We start from the raw sequence: 17,900 nt of genomic DNA, 5'->3' as shown, positions 1-17,900 counted from the left end.
CACACACACATATACATAATTTAAAAATTTAAAAAAATCTAGGTGAATCAATTTCATTTTTAAAATGTATCTTTAGAAAAACAAATTTTATTTACAATATACTCAGTAGTCAGTTTACATGCCTGAGCCTATCACTGTGGCTTTATGATAATCTGTGTGTTTGTGTGTGTGTGTGTGTACATACTGTGGGAGCATTGCCTAGCCTAGTGCCTCCCACTAGCATCATCAAGAATCTCCCAAGTATTCCCTCTTTTCCTTTGTCATGGAGCAGTGTGCCCTCTGACCTGAGCCACCTCTGTATCACAGATAGATGATACGTTTCCCAAAAATAGTCACCAGCCATTGAATACTTATAATCTGTTCACTTGATCCACATAGCAGTCCCAAAGATGGGTGCTATAAATACCTCCATGTTACAATGTGGAAACCAAAACTCAGAAAGGTTAGGAAGATTGCTGAAGGTCAGCAGCTCAGTTCTAGCACAAGTGTGCCTAGCTGCTCAGCTGTTCTAGTTCCCAAGGGACTTCAACCCTGCAGGAAGCCTCAGCCACTCCCCATAAGTCCATCCACCCCCTACCCCCATCAAGATCTACCAGTTCCATCCTATCCCTGAATTAGAACTGCTTAGCCAAGATCAATCACTGCATGAGCTACTCTCAGGTCAGAGATAGTATTCCAACTTAGGAAATGTTTTTGCTCAAGCTTCGCCTCAAAAATAAAATTAGATTTCAAACTGAGAGCATTTTTATTGTCTAACTGCTCAAGGCCAGCGGCCAGAGCAGATTTTATCACTGACTGAGTGAATATTTACATTGTGCCTGTGGTGTGAAGACACCAAGTCCCTCCTTTGGAGGCAGGTGCAGGGCAGAGCAGGTGATAGGGCTAGAGACGGTAGGTGTGAGAGCAGGCTGCTTCAGGAAAGGTGGTGGGGTATGATGCCAACACGAGCAATTAATAAGTGGCAGAGAAAGGAGGCAGCAGCCTTGCAGCTCAGACAACAGATCAAATCAGAAGAAAAGAGAGCAGGGAGATTGGCTCAGACAGGGTGAGGTGTGTAAGCTTAGCAAGGTTCAGGTTCATTTAAGACTTCTGGAGTTAGGACTTGAAAATTGGAACTTGGGCAGGTATGATTTTGAGAGAACCTCAAGAGCAAATAACAAAGATGTTGAGAGAGAAACACCCTGATGGGTACTGAGTACATAGCAGTGCTTGGCTTGGACTGTATCTGGAATGTAGCCCAGACATGGGCAGTTGTAGATGCTCACCACGGCTGTGCTGGCCTCTAGTGTTCTGCTTCTTGGACACCATAATTCACATGTTTACACAATAAAATGGCACTTAGTTCATCTAAGGAAAAGTTGGCTTAATGAGTCGATACATTTAGATCTTAGCACAATAGAAATGTCTTGTCTTTTTCTTATTAAACAGCTGGCATTTGGTACCCTTCCCATATATATACATGTATGTATGTATGTATATGTGTGTGTGTGTGGTGTGTGTGTATAAAAAATACCAAGAAAGGCAGGGGTTGTGGCTTAGCATAGAAAGCTTGTATAACACGCACCAGGCACTCTGGGTTCAATCCTCGGTTCTACAGAAGGAAAAAATCCTTAGTACTGCAGAAGGGAAAAATAAATTACCAAGAATTAAAGTTCTTAATAATCTCCGTATCCCAAGTCTTGGTTAACACTTTACTATGTATAATTTTGTTTTTCTTTCTATATATATTTTTTGACTTGGAGGGGTGGGCGTGTTACTTGTGCTACAGTGTAGTGTGGAGGTCAGAGGGCAACTTTGTGGAGTCTCTTCTCTCTTTCCACCTTTATGTGGGTTCCGGGGATTGAGTTCATGTTACCAGACTTGCATAGTGATGCATCTCACTGTCCCCACTTTTTAAAAAAAATTTTTTTTAATTGCTTTTTTTTTTGAGTTATTTTTAAATATTTATTTATTTATTTATTTATTTTGAGGCAGGTCTCACTATCCCTACATAGTGTCCACCAGGCTGGCCTCAAACTCTCAGATCTACCTGCCTCTGCCTCCCAAGTACGCTAGGATAAAAGCATATGCCAGCACATCTGGCCTTTGCTATGTATCTTTCCAATCACTTTTAACATTTTTTTCTTGTTACATTTTATTTGTTTATTTGCATGTGTGTCTGTGTCTGTTTCTGTGTCTGTGTAAACACAGGTCAGAGGACAGCTTTAAGGAGTTAGTTCTTTCCATGTGGGTTCCAGGGATTGAAATCAGGTTTTGTGGCTAACACTTCTACCTGTACCTGCTGAGCCATCTTGCTAGCCCTGGATCACTTTTATTTTTGGTCTTTTTGAGACAGGGTTTCCCTGTAGCCCCAGCTGGCCTGCAGCTCATAGAGATCCACCTGCCTCTGCCTCCTGAGTGCTGGGATTACAGGCGTGTGCCACCACACCTAGTTTTTCAATCACTTAAAAAAAAAACAACTATCATAACTGGCTTGTTACCATTCACCTTTATTTATTTGTTTTTATTTTATGTGTATGAGTATTTTACCTCCATGTAGATAAGTGTACCATGTGCATGTAGTGCCCATGGAGGCCAGAAGAGGGTATTGGCTCCCCAGGAACTGAAGTTACATACAGTTGTTAACTGCCGTGTGGGCGCTGGGAACCGAAACTAGGTCCTTTGTGAGAACATCAAGACATCTTAACCACTAAGCCATCTCTCCAGCCCCTAAAATAAGTATCATGACTGAGTATGTTGGCACAGGCCTTTAATCCCAGCACTTGGGAGGTAGAAGCAGGTGGGTCTCTGAGTTCTAGACTACTGTGGTCTAGATGGCAAGTTCCAGGCCAGCCAGGGATACATAGTGAGACCCTGTTTTGTTTTGTTTTTTTTTTTTAAAAAAAAAAGCAAACTAAAGAGCAGAACTATCATTGGGCCCAAGCTGTACATTTTATTTGGTAAGCTCTGGTTTTCACTTAATGGATAAAATACGGGTTTTCATATTCCTTCTTGGACATTTAGATTCTTTTTTCCTATTATTTAGATGTATTTTTTCCTCTAGCGAAGATAGCATTTATATGTAGCACAGTGGTAGGACACTTGTCTAGCATCTTAAGGCTCTGGATTCAGTCCCCAGTACTGTAAAAATAAAAATAAATGTATTTTGTCGGGCATGCTTGGAAATCAGTCTTTGAACATACTTGTATACTCTTTCTTGAGGAGAATTGGTAGTCCAGAGGAAAGGCTTCTGATGACTCTGCTGTATTTTGCTAAATTGTTGGGGATTGGGGTTGTTCTAAGTGTTTTGTTTTGTTCTGTTTTGTTTTGTACCTGGTCTCATGTATCCCAGATTGGCTTCCAACTTGCTATGTAGCTGAGGCTGGCCTTGAACTCCTAATCTTCCTTCCTCTGCCTCCTGAGTGCTGGGATTACAGGCGAGTGCCACCGTACCTGGTACCAGATTGTCTCACTGTTCATTCACACCAGCATGTGTAGTGAACCTGTTTCCCCAAATCCTTACCTCTCTTGAATGTTGTCATTTCTGTAATGTCTGCCAATTAGATGGGCCAAAAATGGTAACTTGTGGGGCTGGAGAAATGGCTCAGCATTTAAGAACACTGGCTGTTTTTGCAGAAGACCTGGGTTCAAATCCCAGCACCCACATGGCAGCTAACAACTGTCAGTAATTCCAGTTCCAGGGAATTCATCTTATGTCCTCCTCGGGCATTGCAGGACACGGGTGTCTTTACACACATGCAGGCAATGCAGTCATACACATAAAATAAAAATAACAACAAAAAAAATTTGTAATGCAGCCAGGTGTGGTGGCGCACGCCTTTAATCCCAGCACTCAAGAGGCAGAAGCAGGTGATCTCTATGAATTCAAGGCCAGCCTGTTCTACATAGCAAGTTCCAGGCCAGCTGGGTCTACAGGGAGACCCTGTCTCAAAAAGAGACACCCCCCCCCCAAAAAAAAATTGTAATGCATTCTGGTACGTTGCATGCTTAAGCTTTTAGCTGTTTACATTAGCAAGCTTGATTTTTGCTTCGTCCCTGTAGGTACAAAGATGCTCGAAGGTAAATGAGCAGTGAGTCGAGGTGGAGGAGTGAGTGTCTCTGCTTTGTGGGACGTGTCTGATACAAAAGCCTTTAAAGTGATACATTTAATAGGAGTGTATCTTTCAACAAAATCCCACTCGAGGTGTGCATTTGAGCTTCTGTGAAATTTCCTTACATGTATTAATGAGCTTTTGATCCTTGTGAGTTGACGCTGTCTTCGGATGCCGGTCTCCCAGCCCTTCCTTTAGGTGTTGTATCATTGCCAGACTTTCTTTGTGAAACTTCGGTCTTTAAACCAGGTCATAATTTCACCTTACATGTGCGATTCAGGCGCAGTTTCACCGGATCTCTGATCCTACAGATTTATGTTCCTCCTCCATTACTGTCACAGCAATAACTACATTTGGAAAGGTGAGAAGGGGCGTGTGTCTGAGTCTCTGTCTCTCTTCCTTAGATGTCGAGCATACTGGAGCCACCAGCGAGTTCTACGACAAGTTCACAATTCGTTATCACATTAGCACCATTTTTAAAAGCCTTTGGCAAAACATAGCTCACCATGGCACCTTCATGGAGGAGTTCAAGTGAGTAGTAGGCCCCTGACGTCACAGCTTGCTCTCTTCAAAACACAGGTGGGTAGGACAGCCACTGGAAAGCTCTCACAGCCGGTTCCTGTGGGCTGTTTTCTTGGCTTCAGCCTCCTGGAAGTTTGCCACAAGGTACTGCTCGGGGTGACCACCTATCTAACTGTCTGTGCTTACAGGGCAGGGCTGAGCTACAGATTTGTGAGCATACATTGGGCCTGGTTTACATAAAGGAATATTCTTAAATATGTACGTGCCAAATGATGTTTGTGTGTTTTCTTTGAATGATAGACTGTTAAATGAAGTTTTCAGAATGATTGAAACAGGAGCTTTCAATGTTCTTGAATGTAGTATCACACTTTAGAGATACTAGGAAAACTGTCTTTAGAAGTCAGGGTTATCATTCCTTGTTCATTGGTTGTGCTCAGGCATTAAGCTACAGTTAATGACTTTGCACTTGCTTTTCCTGTGCCTACTTGAAATTGCAGAGCCTGGTTAAACCTGGACAGTATTAATTCCTCTAGATCACTAGCTTAAAAGAAGAAAGTAGAGTATAAATGTTGAACCCTTGTTTCATTCTTCAAAGAAATTCTTCCCCATCCCATGTCAGATCTTCGATCAAGTCTAGGGTTACTACTTAACTGAATTACTAGTTGATATTATCAGTGGCTTACTGGTTTGCCAGATACCTTTCACAAAGTGAGCTAAGCTAATTATTTCCATGAACTGCTCTTATAATGAGTTGCATTTCAGCAAAGGCCTGATAGGAGCTTAAAAGACCACCTGGGTCCCAGCTTGATCTACACAGCATAGCAGTTTTAGGAAGTCTGGTGTGCCCACGTTCTTGAGATGAGGTTTCCTGTGCTGGTTCACAGAAACCTCTTTCCCTGGCATGGGCTTTCTGCCCTAATTAAACGTGGTAGGTCCTGAAGTCAACCTTGTCTTTTTTCCACTAATCTGTCCATTTCAGGCTTTACCAGGTAGGCCAGGCTATTTCAATTCACCAATAAGTCCCTTCAATCTTAACAGTCTGGTTCTTTAGACTCGAAGCCATAGGACCTATAACATGTGTTCCTGTCCTCCTTTGCCAGTATTACAGGTCCTTATTTTTCCAGTGTATCTTTCTTTGTGATGAGGAGTAACTTTAATCAGTAATCTCTTGTCTGCTATATGATTTTTGCTGCTGGCTTATTATATATCACAGTGAGTGTAAGCACATTTGCTTTCCTGCCTGGAAGAGTGCTTGCTCTACTTAAAAACACCAAGAGACTGAGCTAGCAGTGTGCTAGTCAGCCTGCTTTCTAGAGAGAGAAACTTCAGCATTTGCTGGTTTTCCACAGTGTGACTATGTAAATGTTGTCACATTTAAGCTGCCAAGGAAATCAGCTCAGAAAATTCTGGAGTATTAAGCAGTCGGCTCTTAGCACGCAGGTTGATCCAGCCCACCAGCAGAATGAGTATATCGCAGTTAAATAGTAAGGCTGAGCATGGAGGCTTGTGCCCATGGTCGTTACTATGTTATGGTGAGGCAGGAGAGCAGTATGAAGCTAGCCTGGGCTACATAGACCCTTCTTAAAACAAAACAAAAAAGGGATTACAAAATCTGAGGTACATGAGATGTGCCGTGATCGGCAGTCTCCCAGTGGTCAGCACTCGGGGAGATGTCTGACCATACACCATCACCTTCATCACCTTGCTTTTTCAGTTCCGGGAAGCAGTTCGTTCGCTATATAAATATGCTGATAAACGACACAACATTTTTGCTCGATGAAAGTCTGGAGTCGCTGAAGCGGATCCATGAGGTGCAGGAAGAGATGAAGAACAAAGAGCAGTGGGAGCAGCTGCCGCGGGTGAGGCCGCACTCCGGGGCTGTCTGCAGACTTAGTGTTGGGGCCTTCCTACCTTGGGCTTCCTTGAAAAATCCCTCAAGTTTGAGATAGGGGAAAACTTTTTGCAGCATTTTCACTGAAGCTACGAATTGGGGCTAAAGGTGTAGCTCAGCGGTAGAATGTTTGCCTACTGTTCCTGAGGCCCCGGTATTGTGCCTCCCCGAAAGAACGGGGGAAATGTTCACTTTCTGTGTTTTCGAGTTCAAACAAGAAAAAATAGACTTTCATTGTTAAAAAGGTATACTGTTGGGGGTGGGGACCTAACCGAGTGCTGGAGTATGTGTAGGGATCCCTGGGCTCTGTCCTACCACCACGAATACTTGAACTGAGAAGAAGCATCTTGAAAATGTTCTCTGTCTTTTTAGCTTTAAAGGGCTTTTTTAGAGAAGAGTTTTATTGTCTGACTATATTATGCCTCAGGATTTACACAGGGAACTGAGAAATAAATCTGCAGACTTCTGCCTGCTGGGGAAGAGCTAGGTTTGCTCATGTGGCCTTCTCTGGCTACCTGTGAGTCACAAAGGATTTCCGGAGCTTTTTCTTTCTGTTGATATTAGTTTCCATATTCAGTTATGAATAGAAAAGAGACCTGGTGTACCAGGTTCTGTGAGAAATTCATGTTGTGCCAGTGATGCTCCACTGTCCTCTCCTGATGGGATGGAAGACGTTCAGATAGCTCTTCAGTGACTTAGGTCCTTGACAGCTCATGTGTGGGTTAGCTGCTTTCTACAGGGTTCTGCCCACGTCGGGAGGCCTGTGATGTCCTTGCCTGTGACAGCATGCTCACAGTGAGGAGGCCTGTGAAGTTCTGTTGTTGTGTGCCAAAAGCATCTTAACTGTAGGATACTGATGCACATTAGTTAGGGAAGGTTTCATTCTAAGTGTTTCTGTAGGTTTGATGAGGATTTTACATCTTGCTCCTTACACAGGGCTATGCCCAGTCTGAATATCGGGCTTCTGCATCCATGTCCCTGCACCTCTTGAGCACCTCTGATGGTACTGAGATAATGCAGCACTCTTGTCTTCTGGATACTGTGTGTTCCTACTGGTGTTTTTCCTTCCCATTACCCCCGTGTGTATTTCTTTTCTTTTCTTGGCCTTTTTGAGATGGGGTCTCCCTGTAGCCCCAGCTGTCCTGGAACTCACTATGTAGACACCAGGCTGGCCTCAAACTCACAGAGATCCACCTGCCTCTGCCTCCTGAGTGCTGGGATCAAAGGCGTGCGCCACCCCATGTGTATTTCTAAACACATTTCAACTGTTTTGCTGCCATAGTACAGAAACCTCCCTCAGCTCTCATCTCCCTCAAGGTGGAGCCATCGTAGGTCTGATGCCCCACACCTCCCCAGTATGGCTCTAAGGGATTCTTGTAGGCTTGTCCTCTGATCATAGGCTGTAGTACTGTAGACCAGTCTCCAGGCTTTTCACACCATGCTGAGGAATCAGACAAGGTATAGCTGAAAGAATGTCAGCTCTTATAAGTGTCCACGGTCGTCTGGGTTTGAGAACTGGCATTTCTTCATATTGAGTGCTTTAACATTTCCTCATCCACAATTCAGAGCAAATGCCTGCCTTGTGGGAACTAAAGGTCTAGCTCAGGGCCAACCCAGGTGTGTGGAGTTCCTGATGTTTCATTCACCTTTCCGCCCCAAGTGGTGTGCTTCCTGTTAGTCTTCTACCCATTCTTTGAGAGTGGTCCTGTCCAAATCCTGCCCCATGGCTGGCCATCCATCCCCAGCCAGTGTCCTGCACAGCCCCCCCCTTTCTCCACCTCTCAGTCATTCTATGTTGCTTGGTGGACACCACTTTATCTCTTAGAAGTTGGGCTCCAGGCCTGTAGCCCATTCTCTTGGTCATAGCTGGTGCCTAATAGTTTTTGTTTGAGACAAAGAATACTATTGATTCTTCTCTTAATGGATTTTTTTAAGGCACAAATAGTCTCTTAACAACTACTATTTCAGAAATAGCCTTTCCTTGACTTTGAGGTTGTTTGCTGCCTCCCTTGTCCCTAACTGTTCTTGCTCATCTTCATGGCCTCCAAGTGATGGCAGGCTCCAGTGCTCAGTCCTCTGCTTCTCCTAAACTTTATTCCACTTATGCCAGGCGTGGTGGTGCACACAAAACTTTGTGTTCAATGAGTTTGATAGACATGTAAGAGGCCAGAAAAGCAGGAGACCCAGGAGAAGGAAACCAGCCACACAAAACAGAAGAAGATAAAAGTTCCAGAGCAGGGCCGGGCATGGTGGTGCACACCTTTAATCCCAGCACTCAGGAGGCAGAGGCAGGCGGATCTCTGTGAGTTCAAGGCCAGCCTGGTCTACATAGTGAGTTCCAGGATAGCTGGGGCTACAGGGAGACCCTGTCTCAAAAAGACCAAAAACAAACAAACAAACAAAAAACCTTTCTTCCACTCTTGCTCCGGGGTTGGCATTTCTCAGAAAGGGTGCCTGGTGTTCAGCATACTGAAGCTTTGATAGACTAGGAAACTATGATGAGAGACTATGTCCTTCATTGTGTCCATTTAATCCAGTAGTGTCCTTTCTTGCTCCCATTCCTCACACCACATATAGTCCACACATTACCCAATGCCACCACTTTAAACCACTGCCAGATGAGCTCATCCATTCTGAGGCTTTAAATATCTGTATTTTAAAGAGTGCAAAATATAGCTCCTTGGCTTAGATAGCTCCTGACCCCAGACCTATGTGAGCAGTGTTGACTTGCTCTGCTATCTGACTGCCTGGTAACTACCTCAAACCTGACTTGTCAATGTTGCCCTCTGAATCTCCTCTCTGAGGGACCTTAATCCTTGACAGCTCCATTCTACCAGTTGTTCAGGTTGTCTTTGATTCTTGACTCCCCCACCATCTCTCTTTAAGAACATGCCTCTAGGCTATGTCCTTTATCTCCATGGGTTATGGCTTTAGCTCATTGGTAGAATAGTTGCCTCACCTGCATGAGGCCCTCAGTGTGATTCCCAGTGCTTAAAAAAAAAGTAAGAAATGTATGAAGGGCTGGGGATGTAGCTCAGTTGGTAGAGTGCTTGCCTGGCATGCAGAAGCCCTGTTCAGTCTTCACCACCTCATAAATTGGGTGTTGTGCATGCCTGTAATCCTAGTCCTCAGGAGGTGGAGACAAGATCAAGAGTGTTTCACTGAATTTTCCTTTCCCTGCTGGGAGACCTGCCTCCACTCAGGGTCTTCTGGTCCTGACATGGATTGATGACCAACATAAGACATTCTGTTTGGCTTTTGCAGTTTATATGACATTTGGGAGGGGGTGCCTTACAAAGACACGGATAATTATAGGCTTTTCCTTTTCCATATGTGAAATGCACAAGCCATCTGTCGCTGCAGTCAGTGCTCAATATGGCAGCAGCTCCGCCCCTTTTTCCCAGTGTGCTCCCAGTTGCCTTCTCACTGGTCTGAGCGCCTCTTCTCGCCCCACTGAGATGCCCCCAAGGAGCACCCTAGATGGGTGGGGGCATCCACCTCACATTTTGCCAAGCTCTATTCTGGGTCACAAGGAGGTTCTCTCTCCGTGTGTGTGTGTGTGTGTGTGTGTGTGTGTGTGTGTGTGTGTGTGTGTGTGTGTGTGTGTGTGTGTGTTCGCTCTTCCTGCCACTTCCAAGCCACTGAGCCATCTTGCCAGTGTCCATAGCAGGGAAGTGCTCTTAAACCTCAGAATCACGCTATTCAGAGCCTTGCTTTTCATTCTGAACTCTCTGCTTTTCATTCTGAACTCTGTAGCCTACAGGGCACGTACCTCTCTGTCCTTATCTCCGGACACCCTCTCATCCATCTGCTCCTCCACACTGGCCCCTTTGCCTTTCCTCTGACATGACAAGGTCTTTGCACTTGGATTTACCCAGACTTTCATTGACTGGTTCCTTTCAAAGATTCTCTTCCCTCTCACTTCTCTAAGAGGCCTTCCCTGACCACCCTTTCCAGAGTACTTCTGACTCTTCTCTCCCTTTGTCCTCTGGAATTCTTTTCTATCACTGTCAGCCTTTTTCTGTATCTGTGTGTGGAGCATTTTAGCTTGTTGATCAAAGTCCCTAAGCTCCTGCAGAGTCAGGAGCCTCATGGGGCCCGTGCTGTGTTCCAGTCCACTGCCTAAGGACGTATGGTGGTGGGGGTTGGGGAGGGGGCACAGCTCAGCAGTCTTCAGCAGCCCAAGGCTTTCCCCTTAGGGACCACTGCTCAGATAAAGCAGGATCCTTGGCTATCCTGCAAGAATGAATTTCAAGACAAGCCAGAAGGAAGCATAGATAGTGACTTTATTATGAGGATAATAGGGGACTGGAGAGATGGCTCAGTGGTTAAGAGCACTGGTGGGTAACAGCCCTCCGTTAACTCTAATTCCAGGGGATCCCTGCACCATCTTCTGACCTCAGGCATTGCATGACACAGGTGCACTTACATGCAGGCAGTATGCTCATACACATAAAATAAAATAAAAATAAAACATTTTTCTAAAAGATCAGGAGAATAGTGGGTACTTTAGATTTAAGCCAGGGGCATTTAGAAAGAGAATCCTTTAGTTTTTATAATAGAGATTTTGTGTGTGTGTACATGTGCGCGCGCATGTATCGTTCTGTGGCTTAAGTTACAGTGCTGCAATTTACAGTTTAAAGTTCAAGCAAAGGTTAAAGCTTAATGTTTACAACTTAAGTAAAAATATATAAACGGATGCTGTGTATGGTGGCGTGCACCTTTAATCCACCTTTAACCTTCAAGAGGAAGAGGCAGGTGGATCTCTGTGTGATATGGAGGCCAGCCTGATCCACTTAGTGACTTCCAGGTGGGCTGGGACTAGTGAGACCCTGTACAAAAAAAAAAAAAAAAAAAAAAAAATGAACTGGTTTGCTTTTTCTCTCATCTTAAAGAATTGCCTTTTGTAAATGTGATTTTGGGGTGATTGTATGATATGCACTGTTTAGATTTAGGGATGAGAGAGGAGAGCTGACAGAAACTCAAGGCCTCAGATGTTCTGACCCTAAGCAGGGTTTATTGTTGGTTTTATTTTGTTCTGTTTTGCCTTTTTGAGACAGGGTCTCCCTGTAGCTCCAGCTGTCCTGGAACTCACTATGTAGACCAGGCTGGCCTTGAACTCACAGAGATCCACCTGCCTCTGCCTCCCAAGTACTGGGATTAAAGGTGTGTACTGCCACCCCTGGCTTGGGTTTGTTGTTTTAACATCCTTATTTGAGGATAAGCACTATAGGCACAGTGTTAAAGTCTCAGGCTCCTGAGCAGGTTGCAGAGTGAGGGGCTTCTTTCCCTTTCCAGGTCCCCTTAATTTTCCCGACTTTCTATCCTGCCTCAGACATAGCCTGTTCAAAGGGCCTGTATAATACTTACAGATGAAGGCTGAGACACTCAAACTCACATTGAGACCATTGATGCCTGGCTATTCCTATGCCTTTCCTAGTGCAGCCCTCTCTCAATAGACTCATTCTTGACCAGGGAGAACTGGGCAGGCCCCCAGCCTCACTGCAGAGTCTCTACCAGGCACGGACTATAGTACCAGCCCAGAGGGTGTTCACTGAGCTACAACAGCCATTCCAGCTGCCTGCCCCTCCCCTGACACAAAGGGCCTGAAAGCCAGGCGTTTGTAATCTCAGGGCTGAGAGGTGGAGATAGGCAGGTCCCTGGAGCTTGCTGGCCAACTAGCCTTGCCTGTTTGGCAAGTTACAGTTCACTAAGAGATCCTGTCTCATAAAAAGGTATGGGGGCTAGAGAGATGGCTCAGTGGTTAAGAGCACTTACTGCTCTTTCAAAGGTCATGGGTTTGGTTCTCAGCACTTGTAACACTCAGTTCCAGGGGATCCAGTGCCCTCTTCTGGCCTCCACAGACATCAGGCACACATGGAACACTTACATACATGCAGGCAAAACACTCATACACAAAATAAAATTTTAAAATGTTTAAGAAAGTTGTGTTTGGTACCTGGGGAATGGCACCTGGGCTTTGCTCTGGCTTTCACCTGTATGTGAGCATGTGTGTACACACACAAACACACAGAGTCTGATAAACTGGGTGTGGTGGTGGATGCATGTAATCCTAGCACTAGGGCAGTGCAGACAAAAAGATCAGAAGTTCAAGGTCTTTCTTAGCTACACAGTGTGTTAGAGACAAACCTGTGCTACATGAGACCCTATGTTTAAAACTAAGGACCTGGTGACTCTATCAAGATGAGTGGGTACAGAACCATTAGTGTACCACTCAATTTCCCCATGAATCAGACTCCTTTTATTACCTCACTTCCCAGCCTGTGGCAGAACAGAGGGGGAAGGATAGTGCTAGGGACAAGTGTGCTGATAGTTGTGAGGGATGACAGTCTGACAGTGTAGAGAGTCACAAATCAAAAGGCATAACCATCTGCAGACTCACTGTAGGGGCAAGCTGAATAGGCCTCTATACTGTAGCACACCGAGTCTCATCTTTTCAAAATGGTATGACTGAATGAAAGTTGGTTTTAAGGGGAATAAATGACCCTCTGTGGTCCCTATATGTGCACGGACACTGCGTTTGTTATGTAATTCATCCTCCATGAACCTGAGGGTGGCTGTTTATCATTGAGAAAACCAAGGCTCAGAGTTCAGTAGTGGGCCAGGGCTGGGTGTGGGTCAGTGGCAGAGCATGTGGCCCTGGGTGTGACCTGCAGCCACCTGATAAGTCCCGAAGTGTTCTAGTGCTAGAGGAGAGAACTGGGCTCTCTAGACCATTTGCTGCTGAGGTTGGTTATCTCACTCCCAGAGTATGTTGGCTTCATCACACTTTTCCAGTCAGGAGCTGATTGTCTGTCCCTCTACTTGGTGTCTTGTGAGCTGATGGCTGGTACTGAGATTTCTTTGGCACCTGTTTGATGTTTCCTAGGATCAGCAGCAGGCCCGGCAGTCTCAGCTTGCTCAGGATGAACGTGTTTCTCGCTCTTACCTCGCCCTGGCAACTGAAACTGTGGACATGTTCCATATCCTCACCAAGCAAGTCCAGAAGCCATTCCTCAGGCCGGTGAGTAGAAACTGTGAGGTACTCGTGTTACCTGTTGGCTCCACATCCAGACCCCAGCACTTACAGTTTACCACAGTTGTTGAAATCCTGGAAACTTTAGCATCACAACAACCAGTGAATGAAGTTCTTTCTTATTTGTCCCCGGTCATGTTCTTTGAGACACAGCACTCTCACAGACTGAAATGAAGCCTCACGTCACTGTGTAGTCTTAAATGCTCACTTCCAAATGACTTTGTTCTTTCTGTTTATACAGCACATTGGATTATTGAATTGTGGCGTACTTTCATCGTTATTGGTTTCTATGTTTTATGTCTAGGAAAAGTTTTCAGTAACAGATTCAGATTTGGAGGACATTAGTAGAATGACTGATGACATGAGACCCTTGCTGCTCTTAGAAGTAGCTTTGTAGGGCCAAAGGCGAATGAGAAGCATGGCTGGGGCTGGGGCAGATTTAAGGTCGTCTGAATTGTTGACTTTTGGGGTTGATAAGAGCCTGGGTCCTGTTTCTGACATTGAGACTGAGCTGTGTGACTGCAGATACTGTGACCCATACAAGGGTAGAAAGGAGTCAGGAGATGAACCTGAGGACCTTATGTGTATGTGAGTGTGTGAGAGTAAGTACCACACGTGTTCAAGAGGCCAGAAGAAGGCATCAGATCCTCTGGAATGAGAGTTACAAGCAGTTCTGAGCTGCCATGTGGGTGCTGGGAACTAAACCCAGGTCTTCTACAAGAGCAGTAAGTGCTCTTAACTGCTGCTCATCTCTCCAGCCCCACTTGCTGGCTCTTGCTAAGCAGATTTCAGCACAGCAGCAGGGGCAGCATGAGGAAAGCAGAACTCACTGTCCACATACCCACTTCCCTTAAGGACTAGCAATAAGGGAGTACTTTAAATTTATTTATTTTATTTTATGTGTTTTGCCTCCATGTATGTAAGTGCACCACATGTGCAGTGCCCTCAGAGGTCAGAAGAGGGCATCAGATCCCCTGGAACTGGAGTTATAAGCGGTGGTTAACCATCATGTGGGTGTTGGGAACTGAACCCAGTCCTCTGCAAGAGCAGTCAGTGCTCTTAACCCCTGAGCCATCTCTCCAGCCCTACTTTAAACATTTTCTACAAAGGCCAGATAGTAAGTGGTTGAAAGCTGTGGTAGACCATGTAGTTCCTATGGCAGCTTCTCAGCTCTGTTCTCCCCACAGAACAGTCACAGCCCAGACATAAACGAGCCTGACTATCGTCTAAGTAAAGCTATATGTAAATAAGAAGGACCATATTTGAATAAAACTTTATTTACAAAGGAAGCACCAGACTGGACTTGGTCACAGGTTGTGTTTTTTCAACTCCTGCTTTAAATCACACTTTATTTCATGTGGTGGTGTTACTGATTTCTAAAAAGCTAGAAACTATAGTGAATTATTTGAGACAGTTATCATAAAGCCTATCCTTAGTTTAAAATTTTTCATTTTGAAAAGAAAAGTTTCTTCCCAGCCCATTATACACCTGAGTCACTATCTGCCTGCTTTAGGATTGCCATTTCTGTGTGTTTGTGTTTGTTTTTATTTTTGAGACTGGGTCTCCCTGTAGCCCTAGCTCTCCTGGACCTCACTGTGTAGACCAGGCTGGCCTTGAACTCACAGAGATCCGCCTGCCTCTGCCTCTGCCTCTGCCTCTGCCTCCCGAGTGCTGGGATGAAGGCCTGGCTCACTGTGCCGGACGGATTTCCATGTCTTTTGCCCGCCACTTTCACCTTCTTTATTGGCTTAAAACATGGTCCTTGTCAAAGAAAAATTAACCCTACCCCACCCTAACCACTCCTAACCACAACTTCTCTGCAACTGAACACAGCAGAACTTTGTGTACAACTTGTAAAACTGAGTATGTGTTGAATTTATTTCATGAGAGCCCTATTACTTAAAGGGAAGCTGTGGAAATCTTTTTGATAGTAAATATCTGATCTTTGGTCTATATCAGATTTTCTGCTCAAAAGCAGCGTAGCTGGATGTGTGCTGCACGCCTTTAATCCCAGTGCTTGGGAGGCAGGAAGACCCTGTCTCAAAAAGACCCTCCCTAAAAAAGAAGCCCTTTGGGGCTGGAGAGATAGTTCAGCAGTTAAGAACACTGGTTGCTCTTGCAGAAGACCCAGGTTTGAATCCCAGTACCCACACGGCAGCTAACAACTGTCCGTAACTCCAGTCCCAGGGGGATCCAGTAGCCTCTTCTGATCTCTGTGGGCATTGCATGACACGGGTGCACTTACCTACATTAGACAAGAAATACACTCATACACATAGAAAAAAAATAATAATAAATAAAATATTGAAAGAATAAAAGAAGCCCTTTGTTGTATTTGTGTGTGTGCATACACACACTTGGTATGTACTAGCATTTTCAGATAAGAAATGGGGGAAATGCTTGAGTCTTTGTTTAGTTTGTGTCCTCAGCACATTTAATGGATTCCTTGATCATTAAACCAGCCAGTGCCTGTTCCTCCCAAGATGAGCGTTTCTGGTCCCATCTGGCTTATCTCAACATCCTAAATTGTCCTGTTATCCTATGATTTCCTAGGAACTTGGACCTCGATTGGCTGCCATGCTGAACTTTAACCTTCAACAGCTGTGTGGACCCAAGTGCCGGGACCTGAAAGTTGAAAACCCAGAGAAGTACGGCTTTGAACCAAAGAAGCTGTTGGACCAACTGACAGATATTTACCTACAGCTGGACTGTGCTCGGTTTGCTAAAGCCATTGCCGATGACCAGGTCAGTGTCGAGAAGGCAGGCAAGTGAGTAAGGCTGCCCTTTCTGGAGGGACCTGCATTCAAGCACTGGGCTGGGCGGTTTAGATCTACTGTCTGAATGTTTAGGGCAGACCCTGTACACTTACATTTCCCTCCATCGAGTTTTCCCCCCTTCAAGTGCAGGAGAGTGATACTTATTCATTGGTGGTGTGAGAAGTTCTTAGTATGTTAGTGAGAACAACGACCACAGTGCAAGGGAACACACCTGGTCCAGGTGGAGATAAGCTGAAGTGCTTGTTTCTGTGCACAGAAAAGAGCAGATTTGACTCCTTGATCCCTCTCTAGTTGAGTTCTGGCCTCATCTTGCTAAGGTCTTTATCAGCGAATGCATTAAGTCTCCAAGAACCAACTTCACAGGAAATTCAGGTCTTGAGTCTCCTGGTTTGGGGCCACTGTGTGGACGTGGTCTTCAAGGTCTAAAGCCTCCTGGTCATCCTGACATCGCTCTCTCTCCTTCCCTATGTGGGCCTCTGGCCCAGATCTGCTCATATTCTTCCACAGCCTCAGTCCAGGCCAAGCCGCTTCTCCATAACATGGTGTTCCAGTGGTTATAGGAGGGGCTCCCCTCACCTGGCCCATTGACACAGGCGTGTATCCCAGCTACTCAGGAGGCTGAAGCAGGAAGATCACAAGTTCAAAACTACCCTAGGAAATATAGTAAGACCATCTTTAAAGGTAAAATTGAGCTGGGAAATGCAGCTCAGTGGTAGAGCACTTGAATGTGCACAACCCTAGGCTCAGCCCTTGTGGGGGGGTGGAGAAAGAGCTCTCTCTCCTCCGTAGTGTCTTCCCTGCTCCTGCCCCAAGTCTTTTGAGACAGGCTTTCATGTAAACTGCACTGCCCTTGAACTCCTGCCTATGCCTCTCAAATCCTGGGATTATAGGCCTGTACTGCCATGCCCACCATCTGAATCGTGTTAGAACAATAGTACGCATGTTATTGGCTCTATGAAGCATCTGGCCACTTTTCGTGTTTTCCTTCCTTTAATAATGACAGAATTCAGTAGATGAACGTTCTACTAAATTTCTCTTTTACAACAAGGAAACTATAGAGCACAAAGAAATGAAGGAGTCCACTCAAGCTTACACAGTCGGTGTGCAGTGGAGGGAGGGTTCATGACCTGGCAGTCGAGCCCTGTGCCCATATTCTTACCCTGTCCACCTCCCCTTTAAATGCCCAGAACCTGTTGTGCTGGTTTCTGAATATGACTCATGCCACAGGCTACCAGTCATTAGGCATCTAGAAGGCTCTTACATCTAATCCAAATGAATAATGTTAAGATATAAGTTATAGGAACTTTTTTCTTCCTAAGTTTTCTGAGATAGGCCAACATCAGCCTCCCAAGTGCTAGAATTACAGGTATTTGCCACTATCTGCTGCTTTTTTTTTTCTCAAAATAACAGCGTATTGAGTTATAATTCACATATGTAGATGCTTTTATGCTTGCTTGTTTGCTTTTTTTAAGATGTGGTCTTGCTTGCTGTGTAGCCCCATCTGCTTCCAACTGGCAGTTTTGCCTCTGCTTCCCAAGTGCTGTGGTTACAGGCACATACTGCCTCACCCAGCTTATAGGTGC

At 45.1% G+C, this 17,900-nt stretch overlaps 1 protein-coding gene across 2 annotated transcripts in view; it reads left to right on the top strand.

Moving 5' to 3' along the window:
* The window catches only part of Ube4b (ubiquitination factor E4B), a 132,964-nt gene that overhangs the window by 106,922 nt on the left and 8,142 nt on the right, over positions 1-17,900 (top strand). For both annotated transcript variants that reach the window (XM_008831837.3, XM_029562872.1), the window contains exons 21-24: positions 4,496-4,622; positions 6,328-6,472; positions 13,394-13,528; positions 16,094-16,285. In XM_008831837.3, the coding sequence (XP_008830059.1) occupies positions 4,496-4,622; positions 6,328-6,472; positions 13,394-13,528; positions 16,094-16,285 (599 nt within the window). The remainder of the gene's footprint in view (positions 1-4,495; positions 4,623-6,327; positions 6,473-13,393; positions 13,529-16,093; positions 16,286-17,900) is intronic.

The sequence above is a fragment of the Nannospalax galili genome, unplaced genomic scaffold (assembly GCF_000622305.1).
Source record: "Nannospalax galili isolate Female #2095 unplaced genomic scaffold, S.galili_v1.0 scaffold870, whole genome shotgun sequence".
Classification (NCBI taxonomy): Eukaryota; Metazoa; Chordata; class Mammalia; order Rodentia; family Spalacidae; genus Nannospalax; species Nannospalax galili.
The sequence above is the reverse complement of the archived record's forward strand: the minus strand, read 5'-3'. Positions and strand labels throughout refer to the sequence as shown.